Below are 16,799 nucleotides of genomic sequence, written 5' to 3'. Positions count from 1 at the left end.
CAGAGTGCTCCGGCTTAATATTTACAGATATTCGTCTGATATCTTGATATTTTTGTGCCATTCCGCGTTAAACTGTAAATTCCGTTTTTATGAGTGGATTCCACGATTCCCTCCGCGTTTTCTGCACCGCGGAAATTATAGGGCCCTAGTTGTGGTAAGCCAGCTCTATCTTGCAATGGACACACACCACAATGTTCTCTTTATGTTTGCACGCTCCCTCAAATCAAAACACTGCTGAGTATGCGATATCGGACGCAGGGCTTGTGTCTCCTTCCGCTTTGTGGATGACGTAAACACGTTTTGTCACATTGAAAAAATCATTGCGAAAGAACCTGACGTGAGATTTAAAATTAAAAGAGGCTTTGAGGCAGAGAAATTTGCCTCGATCATTTTTTGTAATCGAGTTACTCGAGTTATTCGAGGAATTGTTTCAGCCCTAATTGATTGCTAAGTTTTTGTAATAGTAAATTATATATGTATTACCATTCAGAGGTTTGGGGTCAGTGATTTTTTTCTTTATGCTTATGAAAGAAGTCTTCTATACTGACATCTGCATTAATTTGATAAAAAATACAGTGTACTTAATATTAAGTTAACTTTTCCCTGTAACTCTCACTCACTCGTGGGACGCGCAAAGTTTACTTCACTCAAAAATCTACATCATAACAGGAGTTCTGACCTTTGTCAAAAAAGCCTTCTTTTGTTGCCTTTTTCTTTAACACACTTTAGAAATAATCAGAAATCATTTATTAACTGAAAACTTAAAATCTCAGTATTCTTCCTCTGAAACCCATTTTTATGATACATCATGTTACAAAATGTTTTCATTCATGAATTATAAAAAAAAATAGTTTGGACCGTGCACTTTCAAGTATATGTTAAAAAATGTGAGTGACAGTTAAGGGGTTAAATGCATTTTAAAATGTAATTTATGTGACATTTTGTGCTAAAGAATAATTTCTTATTAGTATCAATGTTAGTTGTAATAATAATAATAAAATAATAATAATAAATAAAATGTACTGCCTAAAATATTTAGTATTTGTGGATATAGATTTTTTTCAGGATTCTTGGTAGAGTTTTTCAAGATTCTTGTGACTGAGTTCGTGACTACATCCAGGAAGTATCATATTCTCAAATATATGGTAGTTCCTGAAAGCAATCTCAAACTCAGTCACACTTGCACCAATGTTAGCAGTGTATGTGAGGTAAAAGCCTTCAGGAGAGGGTCAAGTAAGGAGACGTATAATTCAATTTTGACTGAACACATCTTTCCAGACGGCTTCCTCTCTGTCAACTCAGATTACAGAACATTTAAAGCTGCTCTGCTCTCTTCAATTACTGTCATCCTCATCCATGGGATGCTTCATGATGCCCCGTGTCCCTGTGTGTGTACGAATGGACATTAAAAGCATCTGTAAATCTGTATTTCAGTGAAATTTTTCTGGTATAATTTTAAATAAGAATTATTCTAATTATTATATATTAAATTTACATTATATTCTGAATAATGTCTGTTAGTGGTGCCACCACAATGCTAATGCATTCTAGATTCATATTGTCCCAAGCCACAGAAACCCACTAAAAAAATCTGTGATATTAATGTCTGCAGATATCTATAGATATGGCCCTGTTTCAGCCCATTAATCATCCAGCAAGCAAAATTATTAGTCTGATTAGTCATATAATTTTTATAATCTGCATGACTGCATGACCAATACACCAATAATTTAGTGTTAAACGATAAAATGAATTCCCTAAACCTAAGTATAAAAAGACAGTACCATTCGAAATTTCAAACAAAAAAAAAGTAAGTTTTTCTTTTTTTAAGAATTGAACACTTTTATTCCACAAGGATGGATTAAATTCACAAAAAAGTAAAAGTAAAGACATTTATCTTAAACAAATGCTGCTGAACAAATATTTTGAACTTTTATATACATTAGACAGAATTTTCAATGGTTAAATATGACATTGAATTAAAATACAAAATAGTTTTCATTTTTACAGATGGATGCTGGTTATACTGAGAGAGACTTTTCATTACATTAAGTTTTTTAGATGTTTCTTCTTCGGCTCTGGTTTTACACAGTTTACTTGTACAGTATCTTTCTTATAGACCCACCCACAGACTGGAAGATTGGAGCAGACCTCAACCTATTATGCTTGTCAGGCCCCATCTGCACATGCACACAACATTATTTCACCATCTGTGTGTTTCGCCATCCAAACGCTCACGTCTGTGTTGCTGTCTGGAGCTTACAAGATGCAGTGATACTTAATGAGAGTGCAAAGAGACAAATCTCACTTCAGCTTTATAATGGCAATAACATAAAGTGCAAAAAACATGAAAATACACATTTTTAAAAGGGAACATACACTGTTATGATGTCTTACTGAATGTGTTAATTGTAAGTGTGAGTGGAAATGTGTGACTGTAACATCTGAGTCAGCATCTCTCTCTCTCTCTTTCACACACACACACACACACACACACACACACACACACACTTGCACATGATGCACCTACTTTAAAAAATGTTCAGGGTTAATATTGACATTATATGTAACATATTACCACAGAAAATAATTTGTCCTTTTACCCATATGAGAAAACACACACACACACAAGGAATTTAAAGAATATAAGCACTTCAGAAAAAAACACCTATATAATATTTTATATCTATAATATTTTGCCCTATAGACATGCAGTCTAATTGTATAAATGTACTTTTTTTTTTTTTGCATATAAAAAAAAGAAAAGAAAGGGACAATGATATCTGTGGAAATGTCGCATATTACTGACACTGCTGATAGAAATTAACCTGTCTTGAACCCAGAACATTCCTTTAATTACCAATCAAATATAAATGCCATTATATGCTCTTCACAAAAGCAATTAAAATGCTTTCCTATTATGCATAGATGATCATTACAGCAAAAAAAAAAAAAAAAGAAAACTTAATTTAGATGGTGAATCTCAGATCTCTCTAAAGGCCATATTACTACATAACCGCATTAATTTCGAATAACGCATAATTTCATTTCTTGTTGTTAACAGTTTTGTGAGTGGTACGTCTCTTGAAATATTGCTAAGCACGAGACACAGGAAGTCATTATGTGCTGTTACCATGAAATACATGTTAATATGAAATCTGTGTGTCAGATTTTTAATACAGCAAACATTTCATGGTAAGAACATAAAAGGAAACTCTCTGAGAATTAATCCTGGTGGAGAATCCACGCCTAGGGCATGGAGTGAGTGTATGTGAGAGAAAAAAATATATATGAAGAGAGAGGGAGACAGCAGATAGGAAAATGAGAAACAGTATGAGCAAAAAACAGCAAAGGATGATGGGATGTATTTTCCTGATTGATTCATATTGTGCTGCACACCATTGATTCACACTGCTGTACAATTTAAAGGGACAGTTACCCAAAATAAGAGTAGTCCTTATTCACACATGTTCTGTTACAGCTCCAATAAAATGGAGAAACTCACAGAAAGAATAACAGTGCAGGTTTGGAATGACATGAGGGTAAGTAAATAATTACAGAATTATATATTGTTTTCAACCCACATGCAATTAGACCACATGACCCACTAAAACTATAAATAATCAACATATGCTGTAGAAATTCTCAACATTTCTTTCGCTAGCCCAACCTCTACTAATTCTTCCTGCTCTCTCCTATCCTTCCAGTCTTGCTTTGTAAAAAGAGCTAACACACAGTCAAACACGCCATCACATCTCCAGTGGGCTGGGTACATATACAGCAATACATATTCAGCAGCATTTCAGGGCTGAAAAGGGGTTATCACTGCTCAAGCATGAATAAATATCTGGGTAAGATGTTAACCAGGCTGTTGGGAAATATGCTACTGAAAGTGACAAAAACGCACCAGATATTTAAAATGCTGAAGCAAAAAAAAAAAAAATTGCTAGTAATAATAATAATTATAATAATATTGAAAGGTATAATGCTAGCTTAGTTTGAAAAACAAATATGTTAACCTGTTAATAATCAATCCCACTTTATTTTCTGACATGGACCAGTATTGCCATAAAAATGCACAAATAGCTCTCATTCATTCCGGAACACCCTCTTGCTTCGTATTTCCATACACTCACTATACTAGTGCCAATTTCAACGCATCTAAACATTAGGTTTAATTTAGTTAAAATTTAGTTTTATTTGCATAGATTATTTCACAGTACAGGTTATTTTAATTCAGGGGAACTCCTCAAGATGTTCAAGTTGATGAAGAAGAAGATTTAACAACATATTTTAATCTATTTCTCAAGTACTCCAACAGTTCCATCAATAATGCTCAAGCACCTATTCATAAACACAAAACCAGAAAATTGTGTCTAAAATCTTTTATAATTAAACAATTTAGCATTATATTTTAAAAGCCATTTATAAATAATCAAGCAATACTGTGTGTCTTAAACAAAAACACACTATAAACATCTTTTGTTTTATTTCCCTATTTCCATGTGCCCCTTGCAATCTGCTTGAATGATGTGTGTGTGTTGCCATGTACACCAGCAGGTGTGGTGTCTTCCTTGTCCAGATGTACTTGCATAACACTGTGCATTTTGTAACATGTCCATTTACCAGGAAGTACAGACATGGCCCCTCTATCCTCATGTATATGTATTTACACACATGTATGTGTATGCCAGAGGACACTTACCTGCTCTTTTTGCAGGCGTCACAGATATAGCCCCTTTCGCTCTGATTGTAGGTGCGGCAGGATTTACAGACGTTGTAGTGGCAGTCCAGACATGGGCGCTTGGGGTTGAGCAGGAAGGTAAAGGGAGAGCAGCAGCGGATGCAGCAGTGCTCGTTGAACTTGTGCTGCTTGGACAGAAGCAAACAGCGACTACCCTCCTCCTCCAGCTCCTGCTTCATTTCACTACAGAAAGAGGTGGGGGGATTGGAGGGGAGGGGAGGGGTTGGAGGAGAGCGAATGAGAGAAGGAGTGGGAGGGGTTAAAGGGAGAGGAGGGGGATGTGAACAAGGGGGTGGAGAGAGAGAGAGAGAAGGAGAAAGGTGAGCAAGTGCATCTGAAGGAGAGGTTGAAGGCACACAGTCATGCAGAATAATTGGAGATTCTGAGAGGAATGAAAAATTAAAGGAAGAATAATTCTGCAGAAGTGTGGGGCATTTGGATACAGTCTATTTCATTTCTCTTTGTCTGTCTCTGTTAACACACACACACAAAAACAGACACGAATATGTGATTAAAGTCACAACAAAGCTGGACTGGGACTGAAAAACAAAACACAGCCCACAGCACATACCCACTGTATTGCTGTCCTCTAAAATCTAGTGAGCTTTATTGATGGTCACATTTAAAACACTCCTTAATGAAGCTTCAAAATATTTATAAGTCTTTTTGTGTTAAATCGTTGGTTTGCATTTTGTATCAAACTTGCAAACTCATATGATTTCAGCAACCAAGGCTTTATTACGTCATACTGTTTCGAGCTTTGGGGTGCTTCTCAAATGGAAGGCTGTATTCTAGTGAGGATGCATCATTCCTAGTCCAGTCCTTCTGAGGCTTCAATGCAAGAGTCCTGCCCATTGTAACAGCACAATAAATACTATATTAGACTAAATAATAATTTAAAGATGTATGAAAGGCCTATTTCTATTTGAATATGACTTTCTATTAATGTAGTCCAGGTAGTGTAAACCATCTGTGGTCTCCCTATGGTTTACATTATGCACAGCTTAGCATTCTGTGATTAATTTACAGCAATAAACAAATAAATAAATAATTCTAAGGATTCATCACTAGAAAGTGATGATCTGGTGAACCCATAAACTAGTGGAGGTGTGCCCAAACTCATTCCTGGAGGGCTACTGTCCTACAAAGTTTAGCTCCAACTTGCCAACGCACACCTGTCTGGAAATATTTATTATGCCTAGTAAGACCCTGATTTGATGGTTCATATGTGTTAAATTGGGGTTGTAGCTGAACTCTACCAGACAGTGGCCCTGTTTTAGAATGTACAATTGTATAAAATGTACAGTCTACTATGTTTTTAAATTATTTAATAAATGTATATACTTAAGCATGTATAATACAAAACGAAGAATATTTAAGGGTCATATGATGTTGCTAAAATGAACATAATTTTGCATATTTGGTGTAATGAAATGTGTTTATGCGGTTTAAGGTAAAAACACACACACACACACACACAAAAACATTATTTTCCACATACTGTACATTATTGTTTCTCCTCTATGCCCCGCCTTTCAGAAACACATAGTGTTCTACAAAGCTCTTCAGTCTGAAAAGCGGGGTGTACCCTGATTTGCCAGCAATGCAGTGCATTGTGATTGGCCGAATGGCTCAAGCGTGTGATGGAAATGTTATCCCCCTTACCATACTGTGATGCGTGTCCCAGTCAGAACACTGGCGCGACAAGAAAAAAATAAATAAATAAATAAAACCCATTACAAACGAGCCAATTGTTGCATCCATTGGGAACATAATTACAGATTATGATGACTTAAACTGTCTTTTTACGCACTGCGTTGCATCACGCCACGTAAACATAAAACCATGTCTCCATTTGAAACGACAAACAACGAGTGCTACTCTACACTGCTCAAAACTTGCGTTTGAATCATCAGTAGCAAATTATTCCCCCCCCCCCCCACACACACCATGAAAACACAAACATGAACACATGTCCGCAGAAGTGGGCAGCTATTTTTTCCAGCACCCGGGGAGCAATTGGGAGCTCAGTACCTGGAACTTCAGCCATCGGTATTGAGGGTGGAAGAGAGCACTGTTCATTCACTCCCCCACCTACAACTAACACCGGCACTGAGACTCAAACCTGTGACCTTCGGGATATAAGTCCAGCTCTCTAACCGTTAGGCCCCAGCTGCCCCCAGTACTGTATACGTACCTACAGTAAATTACCCGGAACAATTGTGACAGGAACTTTTTTCCCCAGGAACTATTTCCCCCAAGACCTTTTGCTTTCTGCATTTGCACTGCGCGCCTAAAGTACTGTGAAGATTAGGTAAATAGTCTGGCAATGTAGGTCTGTGCGCATTTTTGCCTTGGCTACTTTAATTTTCCTCACTGTATATTTACAATAAGACAAAATATGATATTAAATACCACTGCCTCTCTTCGCTTTCATTTAAACATATTAATAGCTGCATAAATGTAGTTCAGGGAAATTTGGATATATACAGCTTATGAAATGAAACTAAATATTATATAAATTGCTTCTTTTTATTTTCATTTTAACATATAGATAAATTGAAGAAAGACCACAGATTACCTGTTAAATTTACCCAAAATGAATTATATTTTTTGTTTAACCACTAAAAAAACATCAGAGCCAGTGGCAAATGTCAGAAGGACTAGTTGAGTCAGGACTGCTCTCATCGGTAAACATGGGCACTGAGCTCCCACTGATTGCGTGGTGCTGTGGTGCGTCTCCGAAATCGGCGAAACACATTTTTAAATAGGCACTGTCTTTATGAATAAATCTCAGATTTGAGTTTTAAACATTCTCGCCTGAAATACTTTAAAAACTACATTTCACAACCAATAACAGTAAAATTTTGAAAATGATTTAAATAAATGGTGGTTGAAATCACAGTACTGCGTGAACTGAAATAATCAGCATGTTTAGTGCCCAAGTCTCACCCCTGAAAGTTCCGAACCTTTGAAAAAGTACTACCTCTCAAGCAGGGACCTTCTAAGGGGCAATTTTTTACCCAGAACATTATTTAGATCTTGGTTCCTGCGGTGGAAACACACCAAGTACCATCCCAAAGACCCTAGTCTCGCATAGCCAGACCTTCAGACTGAGTTTCGATGTGTGGAAATGTCACCACAATAACAGACAGGTGTGTAAAACTCTCTGACATATTTTAAAGATACTATGCCGCGGACTTTAAATATTTCACATACTTTTTTAAAATCCAGCATTTAGTTGATCCTGATATGTACTCATCGTAACAGTTGTAAACAAGGCGGCTTTCTTCTTTTGTGAGGGTGTTTGGTGCCATGGTATCTTTGTTTCCAGGAGGAACGTTAAAGAACACAACACACACGTCGAAATAATGTATAATTCAACCAATCCGATGACGACTTCGACCCTCCTGAAGTGTTTCCAAAAAGCGTCGCAAAATGTCATAAAAGGAGTGTGTTTTTGGTTGCCAGGGCAAGACAACCCTGCACAGATTACCAAAAGAGAAACAGCATTAAGGGACCAGTGGATGGAGTTTATTTTTACAGAGCATCAACGGAGTTGTGCAAGTGTTTGTGTTTGTTCTCCTGCATTTCGAAGATGCTTGTTTTACAAACAAGGCCCAGGTTGACGCTGGATTTGCACATCGTTTATTTCTTAAGGATAATGCAATCCCAACGAAAAAGGGTCACGATCGTGTGTTGGAACCGCAGGCGGTGAGTAAAACTGCTTCAAATATCTCTGTGTTATTAACTTAGCTATCGGCGTGTAAGCACATCAAGTAAACAACATGCGATGTTGTCATCAAACTGCACGAGTAAAACTGCTTCAAATATCTCTGTGTTGTTTACTTAGCTATCAGCGCGTAAGCACATCAAGTAAACAACATGCGATGTTGTTATCAAACTGCACTTTCCACATGTACAGCTTAAAAAAAAAAAAAAGTGGAACTTAGTCATTTTCCAAAACCGCTAAGCAAATATATACAGTTTCAGTACATACCACATAGAGAAGCCTTTGCTGATGCTGCTCTTGTTAAATTTCAGCCTCTGGATCTGTGTCACAGCTTCCAGACGCGCTCAACACAAAAGCCTACTGGCGCTCGTGATTCTTTAGCTCCGCCCACACGTCACGCCTCTAGGCGCTCGTGTTTTTCCGGGAAAAATCGGTACAGACTATCTTTCTCTTATGAATATAATAAAACTAAAGACTTTTTGGAGTTATGAAGGATGCAGTACTACTCTATAGGTACTCAAGATTAACAGGATATTGAGTGAAAACGAGCATTTCACCCCCCCTTTAATAAAATCAGCAGGAACAAATTATCGTTCCATTAAATTCTTCCACTCTGGCTGGCATGAAACCAGGGCCACTGCAAGGTGCAAGCGGAGGACATAGATGCAGGAATGGCGCATCATATGTCCTTATACTGCCTACTGCGTTCATCATAGAATTTGTATAATTATATATATATATATATATATATATATATATATATATATATATATATATATATATATATATATATATGTTCATGTTAAGATTCAAGTAAGCTGTTATATTCCAGATTAACATGCCAGACCAGTTTCAAGCTTTTTGTTTCAGAGGAGGGGTTAGAAAGGGTATTTACCACAATGGGGTCTAGTTTATCCTAATTAATTGTGGAAAGCTTATAAAGCAGACATTCTTAAGTCATGAGGATGAGAAAAGATTTTGAGGGTTTAGGAAACACATGGATGCATTTGAATACACACATGTAATGCACATTATATTACTTCAAAATCATAAATTAAGACTTTAATGGTTTGAGATCCTTCATAAACTTGGTCTAGCTGGATGTTTACACTTATATACCCTATTTAGTCACTTAGATTGCCTTTGCCATGATCTAATGTGCACATATATTCATACATCATCTGAAAGCTGAATAAAAAAGCTTTCCATTGATGTATGGTGTATTAGCACAGGGAAATATTGGGCTGAGATACAACTTTTTGAAAATCTGGAATCTGAGGGTGAAAAAAAAAAATCGCCTTTAAAGTTGTCCAAATTAAATATATTCATAGAACATGATCTTTACTTAATATCCTAATGAATTTTGGCATAAAAGAAAAATCTGTAATTTTTATCCATACAATGTATTTTTTGGCTATTGCTACAAATACACCCCAGCAACTTAAGACTGGTTTTGTGGTTCAGGGTCACATTTCTTCTATATTGTTATTTACAGTAATTAAATGTGGAGGCAGACGATCACAAGCTCGCAGGGAAAAGCTTAAGCAAACTTAATGATTAGAGAAGTCTACAGAGGCTACAGAGAAGTATTTTGTTTTAACATTAGATCCAGTTATGAAATTGTAATTATTATTATTATTATTATTTATTATTATTATTATTATTATTATTATTATTATTATTATTATTATTATTATTATTATTATTATTATTATTTTAAATGCATGAATGAATAGTCCTGCAAAATGTATTTAGAAAATATGTAGGTTGTATTTACATTTCCGACCTACTTTTAAAAAAAAATGCCAACAAATCTTAAATGGACATGTCCTTCCATCAAGTGATGAGCATGTTGGGGTTTGCTCATTCCCTTCAGTGAAGATGTTCCATTAATATGTGAAGTCAGCACAGAAAGATAGCCATCATTACTGAGGCTGGCAGTGATATGCTTCCCATGTTAGAAGCCAATGGGAGAGCAACATCAGCATTCAATGCCTGTGAATAATTTCATTCATGTAGGCTCATCTGATGCTCATTGATTCCAGCTGTTTGTAAGACCTATGTAAAATTAGAAAAATGCAGAGTGGAGAATGTGAAGTAATTGTTTTGACAATTGACACTGGTACATTTGGCGCTGTCATTGACATATTTTAGCTGCATTTGGCTATAACCAGTCAATGACAGCTGCATTCTTGCTCACTATCTGCTCACATTCAGATAGGCCATCATTCAGCTCATGGCAATGGGCTTGTAGGACCGTGTTTATGTAAGTTATTATAAGTTCAGAACCTAAAATTGTTCCCAGAATTCCTCATACCTTTTGCATGATTTATGGGATACTTTGTGTGTATGGTCATTTTGAGCTGTGGGTCCAGCAGTGGTTCTATCACAGATCTATGAACTGCCATTGAGAATGTGCTTGTGTTGTCCGTGGTCCTGAAATCACAGTTTAACTAACTAAAACAAAAACTACATGTGGCCAAACAAGTCTATAATGTGTACTATTTATTTTAAATAGTAAAATATGAATACATTAGACACTAGGTGGAATGAATCACATCCCTCTTTTTTATTGCTTTTTTCTCTCAGTCTTCCACACACATACCCACAATCACACATACACATAGGACTATATCAATAATGAAAAACTGTCAGTTCTGTTTTAGTGAGGTTATTTCTCACCAATAACTAAATCAGGTGATATAAAATGGCTTTGGGGGAAAGAAGATATAAATTAGATAAATGGACTAGGGAATCTAAATAATGAATGAGTAAATATAATTTAGTGTTTCCTAAGATTTGTGAGCCAAGGCAAACAAACATTTAATAAAAATCAGCATTGCAGAGTCAAATTATAAGTAGAGCAGTGATATTCCACTTCACCAAGCAGGCTAAATAGAGAAATTATTTGGGTTATACAGGCCAAGTCTGAATATATATATATATATATATTTTTCTATGTAAATTAGCATATAAAGATCTATATATTAATCTTTGTGTGTCATTTTTTTTTTCTCTAGGCCGCGATAATCATCTGTCAATAATGGACAAGACTTTTATTGCTATCTTAAATGATACACAAGGGAATTTAAATGTAATCCTTCTTTACTTAACTGATCTAAAATCAGTTTTATGTACCAAAAACCTAATTAGGCGTTGTACACATTTTATTGCTATTGTTATTCAGCAAAGCTCCTGTATTGGAATCCACTAGACACTTCATTGATAGATCTGCATTCGAGATCACAGAGTGGTTCAAGATATTGATCTTCCTTTACTAGGGCACTAGGATAAAACACACAACCTTATCTGCTGAATACATTTTAGCTTGATTAGATAAAACAGCTGAGTACGTTATTTACCTTACAAAATGAGTGCATTGTGACTTGAATAGTGGATACAGTACATTGCATTGATAAGGAGCACGACTGGCAAATATATTTGCAAAACAATTAATGTGTGAATAAATAAATGAACGAACAAATGTACAAATGAATGAACTAACTAACAAACAAATAAATGAATGAATAAATAAATGGATGAACGAACGAACAAATAAACGATTTTAAAGTACATCATATGTGATAGAAAAAGATTGTCCTTATTTTGTGGTCTGGTTTATGTTAGGTATATAAAACATTAATTATTATGGTCAGGGCACCATACAAGATACATATCACTTCCTCTCTAATAATTAACTTGCTCCTTAACTGGTCATAATAATGAACATATTAGCATTACATTACGCTTATTATACTGCATACAGTAGATTGATCACTTCACCCTGCATACTCAGAAATGGCACAAACACATTCTCTCTCAGCCTCTCTCTATTTTTCTCTTCCTGCTGGTCGACATGCAGTCAGTCAGAAATTAAAAGAGCACAATACTGTATACAGTTAAAGCTGCAGTAGGTAACTTTTGTAAAAATATATTTTTTACATATTTGTTAAACCTGTCATTATGTCCTGACAGTAGAATATTAGACAGATAATCTGTGAAAAAATCAAGCTCCTCTGGCCCCTCCCAGTGGTCCTATTGTCATTTGCAGTTACGGACTGCTCCCGGTAAGAAAACAACCAATCAGAGCTGCGGTCCGTAACTTGGATTGTGTTCAAAATGTAGAAAAATTTATATAATAAGCAAGTACACCATGAATCCATTCTCCATACCGTGTCTTTAACTTGTCCTGAATCACTGGGTGCACATATAATTAGTGTTTATATTCTGACTATTTTAGATTGCTTCGGGGGTACTGCGGCGGAGAAAACCAGTACCTTTGTGATTCTTCATAGACATAAACAGAGAGAAGTAGTTCCGTCTACGATGTTCTTCCGCAAGACGCAAGCAGTTCTGTTTATTAACCGTTAGAGCGTCAAAAGTTACCAACTGCAGCTTTAAAATAACATATACATCCCATGAAGAAAGAGAAGTATTGATTAATTTCCTTGAGTAAATAATATAAACAATACAGAATTAATTCAGTGTGAAATACAACCGGGACACATACTTAACAGATTTTATAAGAGTATAATATAAATATATAAATAACGATGATGACTTTACTTGACTATATGATTACACATTGTCCATATATTTAGCTCTGCATGCCTCTCTTCTGAAGCAATGAGTCACAGCACTCATAATTCTGGTCTTCACAGCCCTTTTGGGACCAGGGTCGTGCAGAGAATGTGCAGCCAGTTCAGCTCATTTATACTAATGATAAAGCTGCTGTTTGGCCATGCGGTGTGGTCTACATAAGCAAAGAAAGAAAAATTAACCTGTTAATTATTTCAGAGGTGCAAAATATTAATTTAATGGGTAGCCTGAGGTCTGAAATAATGAATTATGAGGAGTATGCCTGGATGCCACCACTTAAAAAGTCAGAAAATATACAACAAAACTGAACCCTTCTTGCTCATTAATCAAATATAATCAGGCCGGTCTTAGGTCTTTACGGATGGAAGACAGACTTATGCACAGCATGTGCACTCACATCTGCACACACACCTACACAACATAAATTCCGGTCACAGCAGGGAAATACCAGGGGCTGTATATCAAATCTAAGAGCTGCAAAATTTACAACCACTGTCCTAACAGGCTGTCTCGCAGATTCCTGCAAATGTACAGTGCACACAGACATGATATCGACCCCAGGAGTTTGATCTATCTTCACCTATTTCTTTTTTCATTAACAGAGGGAGAAAACTTCCAACTTCCAAAGGCTGGACACACAGCAGTTCAGAGTGTGATATTAGTTTAGAGTGCCCTTCTGAAAAGTATGTTCATTTACTTTACATGTACTCAGTACTTGGTAGGGGATCATTTTGCTTTAATAACTGCCTTAATTCGGTGTGGCGTGATCAGTATGTGGCACTGCTGAGGTGGTATGGAAGCTCAGGTTTCTTTGACAGTGGCCTTCAGCTCATCTGCATTTTTTTGGTCTCTTGTTTCTCATTTTCTCTTGACAATACCCCATAAATTCTATATGGGGTTCAGGTCTGGTGAGTTTGCTGACCAGTCAAGCACACCAACACCATGGTCATTTAACAAACTTTTGGTGCTTTTGGCAGTGTGGGAAAATTCTGCTGGAAAATGAAATCAGCATCTTCAAAAAGCTGGTCAGCTGAAGGAAGCATGACGTGTTCCAAAATTTCTTGGTAAACGGGTGCAGTGGACATCATAATCATAACAGAGTGTGAAACTTAACACTGGACTTCAAGCAACTTGGGCTATGAGCTTCTCCTTCTTGGTTTCCAAATGAAATACAAAACTTGCTCTCAAAAGAGGACTTTGGACCACTGGGCAACAGTCAAGTTCTTCTTCTCAGCCCTGGTAAGATGCATCTGACTTTGTTGTATTTCAGGAGTGGGTTAACAAGAGGAATACAACAACTGTAGCGAAATTCCTTGACACGTCTGTATGCCTTGACACCAGCCTCAGTCAATTCCTTGTGAAGATCGCTCAAATTCTAAAATCAATTTTGCATGACAATCCTCATAAGGCTGTGGTTCTCTCAGTTGGTTGTGCAGTTTTTTCTTCCACACTTCCAGGCTTCCTCCAACTCAACTTTCTGTTAACATGTTTGGATACAGCACTCTGTGAACAGCCAGCTTCTTTTGGCAATGGATGTTTGTGGCTTACCCTCCTTGTGAAGGGTGTCAATGATTTTCTTCTGGAAAACTGTCAGACTGTCTGTCTTCCCCATGATTGTGTAGCCTAGTAAACCAAACTGAGAGACCATTTTAAAGGCTCCGGAAACCTTTGCAGGTGTTTTGAGTTGATTAGCTGATTGGCATGTCACCATATTTTAATTTGTTGAGATAGAGAATTTGTGGGGTTTTGTTAGATGTATGCCAAAATCATCACAATTAAAAGATCCAAAGACTTAAACTACTTCAGTTTGTGTGCATTGCATTTAATACACAAGTTTCAAAATTTTAGTTTAATTAATGAAATAAATTAACTTTCCACAACATTCTAATTTATTGAGATGCACCTTTATACTATGGAAATATACTATGATATATGGCACTATTTTGGACAATACAGTACACTATGCCATATTCTAGTGCTTTGAACAGGTACCACAGTAAAACCATTGACACTTACCAGGGTATATATATATATTTTGGACCAGTTCAATTGCAGTATCATGTTGTTGGATATGGGTCCATATTTTTGGATATATACCATAGTAATACTATGTTGTTGTTGTTGTTTTTTTTTACATTTACCATGGTGTATCAAGGCGTTTTGGACAGGTACAATTGTATTGCTATTGTTTTATGGATATGTAGCATGTTAATAGTATGTTAATCTTTGAAATACCTTAAAGAAAATAGTCTTTGTGTAAACATGAGAGCACAACACACAGGAGCAGTATTGTGAATATGACTATACCTCGTATTATTATGAGTATTATGACTGATAAGCCCTAGCTTGCAGCTCTGTGTGTGTGGAAGTGTGTGTATGACAGGGTGGTATCACGGTGATCTCAATAGGCTGTCCTTTGGAATGTTATAAATAATTAATTTATCAATGTATTAATCTAATTATAGAGTACATGGCAGGGTGTTTACTCTGTATGTATATGTATACGTGTGCACATATCATCGTAAATCTAGATTTTTAGCCATTTACTGCTATACAAGTAGAATATGCCAGTATAAAGGATCCTCAAATGAGTTTCTTGTATTTCAAAACAGCCGCATCAGAACGAGAACAGAACATCAGGATAAATAGCTGAAACACTCCTGACAGTGAGTTCAAAAGACATTTTGCTGACAGAAACTGCATGTTTTTGGTTTGTTATCTTAGAAAAATGACATCAGAACAAACATGAGAACACAGGCAGTGATATTTGAATCCTTTTGGGATCTCGGCAAGGACACACAACTCCTCACCACCAAAAACTTAATAACAGAGGACTGTGTGTATATTAATTTTTTTTTAAATGTAGGTACATTTGCTTGGATACTTTTTGCTTCCATCATAATGAATTCATTCTGATCGACAAATCTGATATGCGTGTTTATATGTCAATAGCTTCTGATCGGATTTACTCTTTTGACATGCGCACACTCCATGAATATACAGAGTTTCCCATTGTTGTTGCACACTTGATATTTATCTACTCTGTCAGTGGCGGAGCCAGGATGTTTTCATAATGGTGGCCAGGGAGGGGTCAGCAACCAGTCTGGGGTGACACATAAATCTTCATTATTTCAATATAAAACTATAATACTAAAACTATAATGTACTGGACTGTTTTACTGCCTAAAACACAACTGAGTACAATTAATTTCTACTTAACTGTAACTTAGATATTTGTGAATTACAGTATATCAAGTAATACTAAGTAATTATTAATTTTTTTTGTATTATTCCTCACATCAAGGTATTTTAATAAAGGCGCTCACTATAGCTTTATTGATTTTTCAGCTTCTCAAATCTCCCAAATGCTTGCTCTCAAACACTGCATAATTATAGATGAGGCATGCAGATAGTGATAAAAATGTGAAAAAGGTCGGAAGTCAACTTACTTAAATGGCAGAATATAAAATTATTCATTTTATGCCTATAAATGGTTTAATTTTCAAATATTTTCTAGAATGAGTGCACTGCGCTTACATTTATTTGTGCATTAAATTACAAATACAAAATACATATCTGCTTGTACCTTATACTGTGATCTCGAATTGCAGAATTACTGAAGCTAATTTTTTCTGCTGTAGCTTTTCCACGCTTATTTGACTCGTGCCTGATGCTGAGGTGAAGCTGAAGATTGCATCTGAAAATTCTACCATATGATGTGTT

General features: G+C 36.1%; 1 protein-coding gene across 2 annotated transcripts in view; it reads right to left on the bottom strand.

The window, feature by feature from the left end:
• myripb (myosin VIIA and Rab interacting protein b) overlaps positions 1–16,799 on the bottom strand; it is a 238,503-nt gene that overhangs the window by 78,397 nt on the left and 143,307 nt on the right. For both annotated transcript variants that reach the window (XM_026201164.1, XM_026201165.1), the window contains exon 3: positions 4,706–4,927. In XM_026201164.1, the coding sequence (XP_026056949.1) occupies positions 4,706–4,927 (222 nt within the window). The remainder of the gene's footprint in view (positions 1–4,705; positions 4,928–16,799) is intronic.

This window comes from Carassius auratus, chromosome 24, assembly GCF_003368295.1.
Source record: "Carassius auratus strain Wakin chromosome 24, ASM336829v1, whole genome shotgun sequence".
NCBI lineage: Eukaryota > Metazoa > Chordata > Actinopteri > Cypriniformes > Cyprinidae > Carassius > Carassius auratus.
This window is presented reverse-complemented; position numbering and strand designations above follow the sequence as displayed.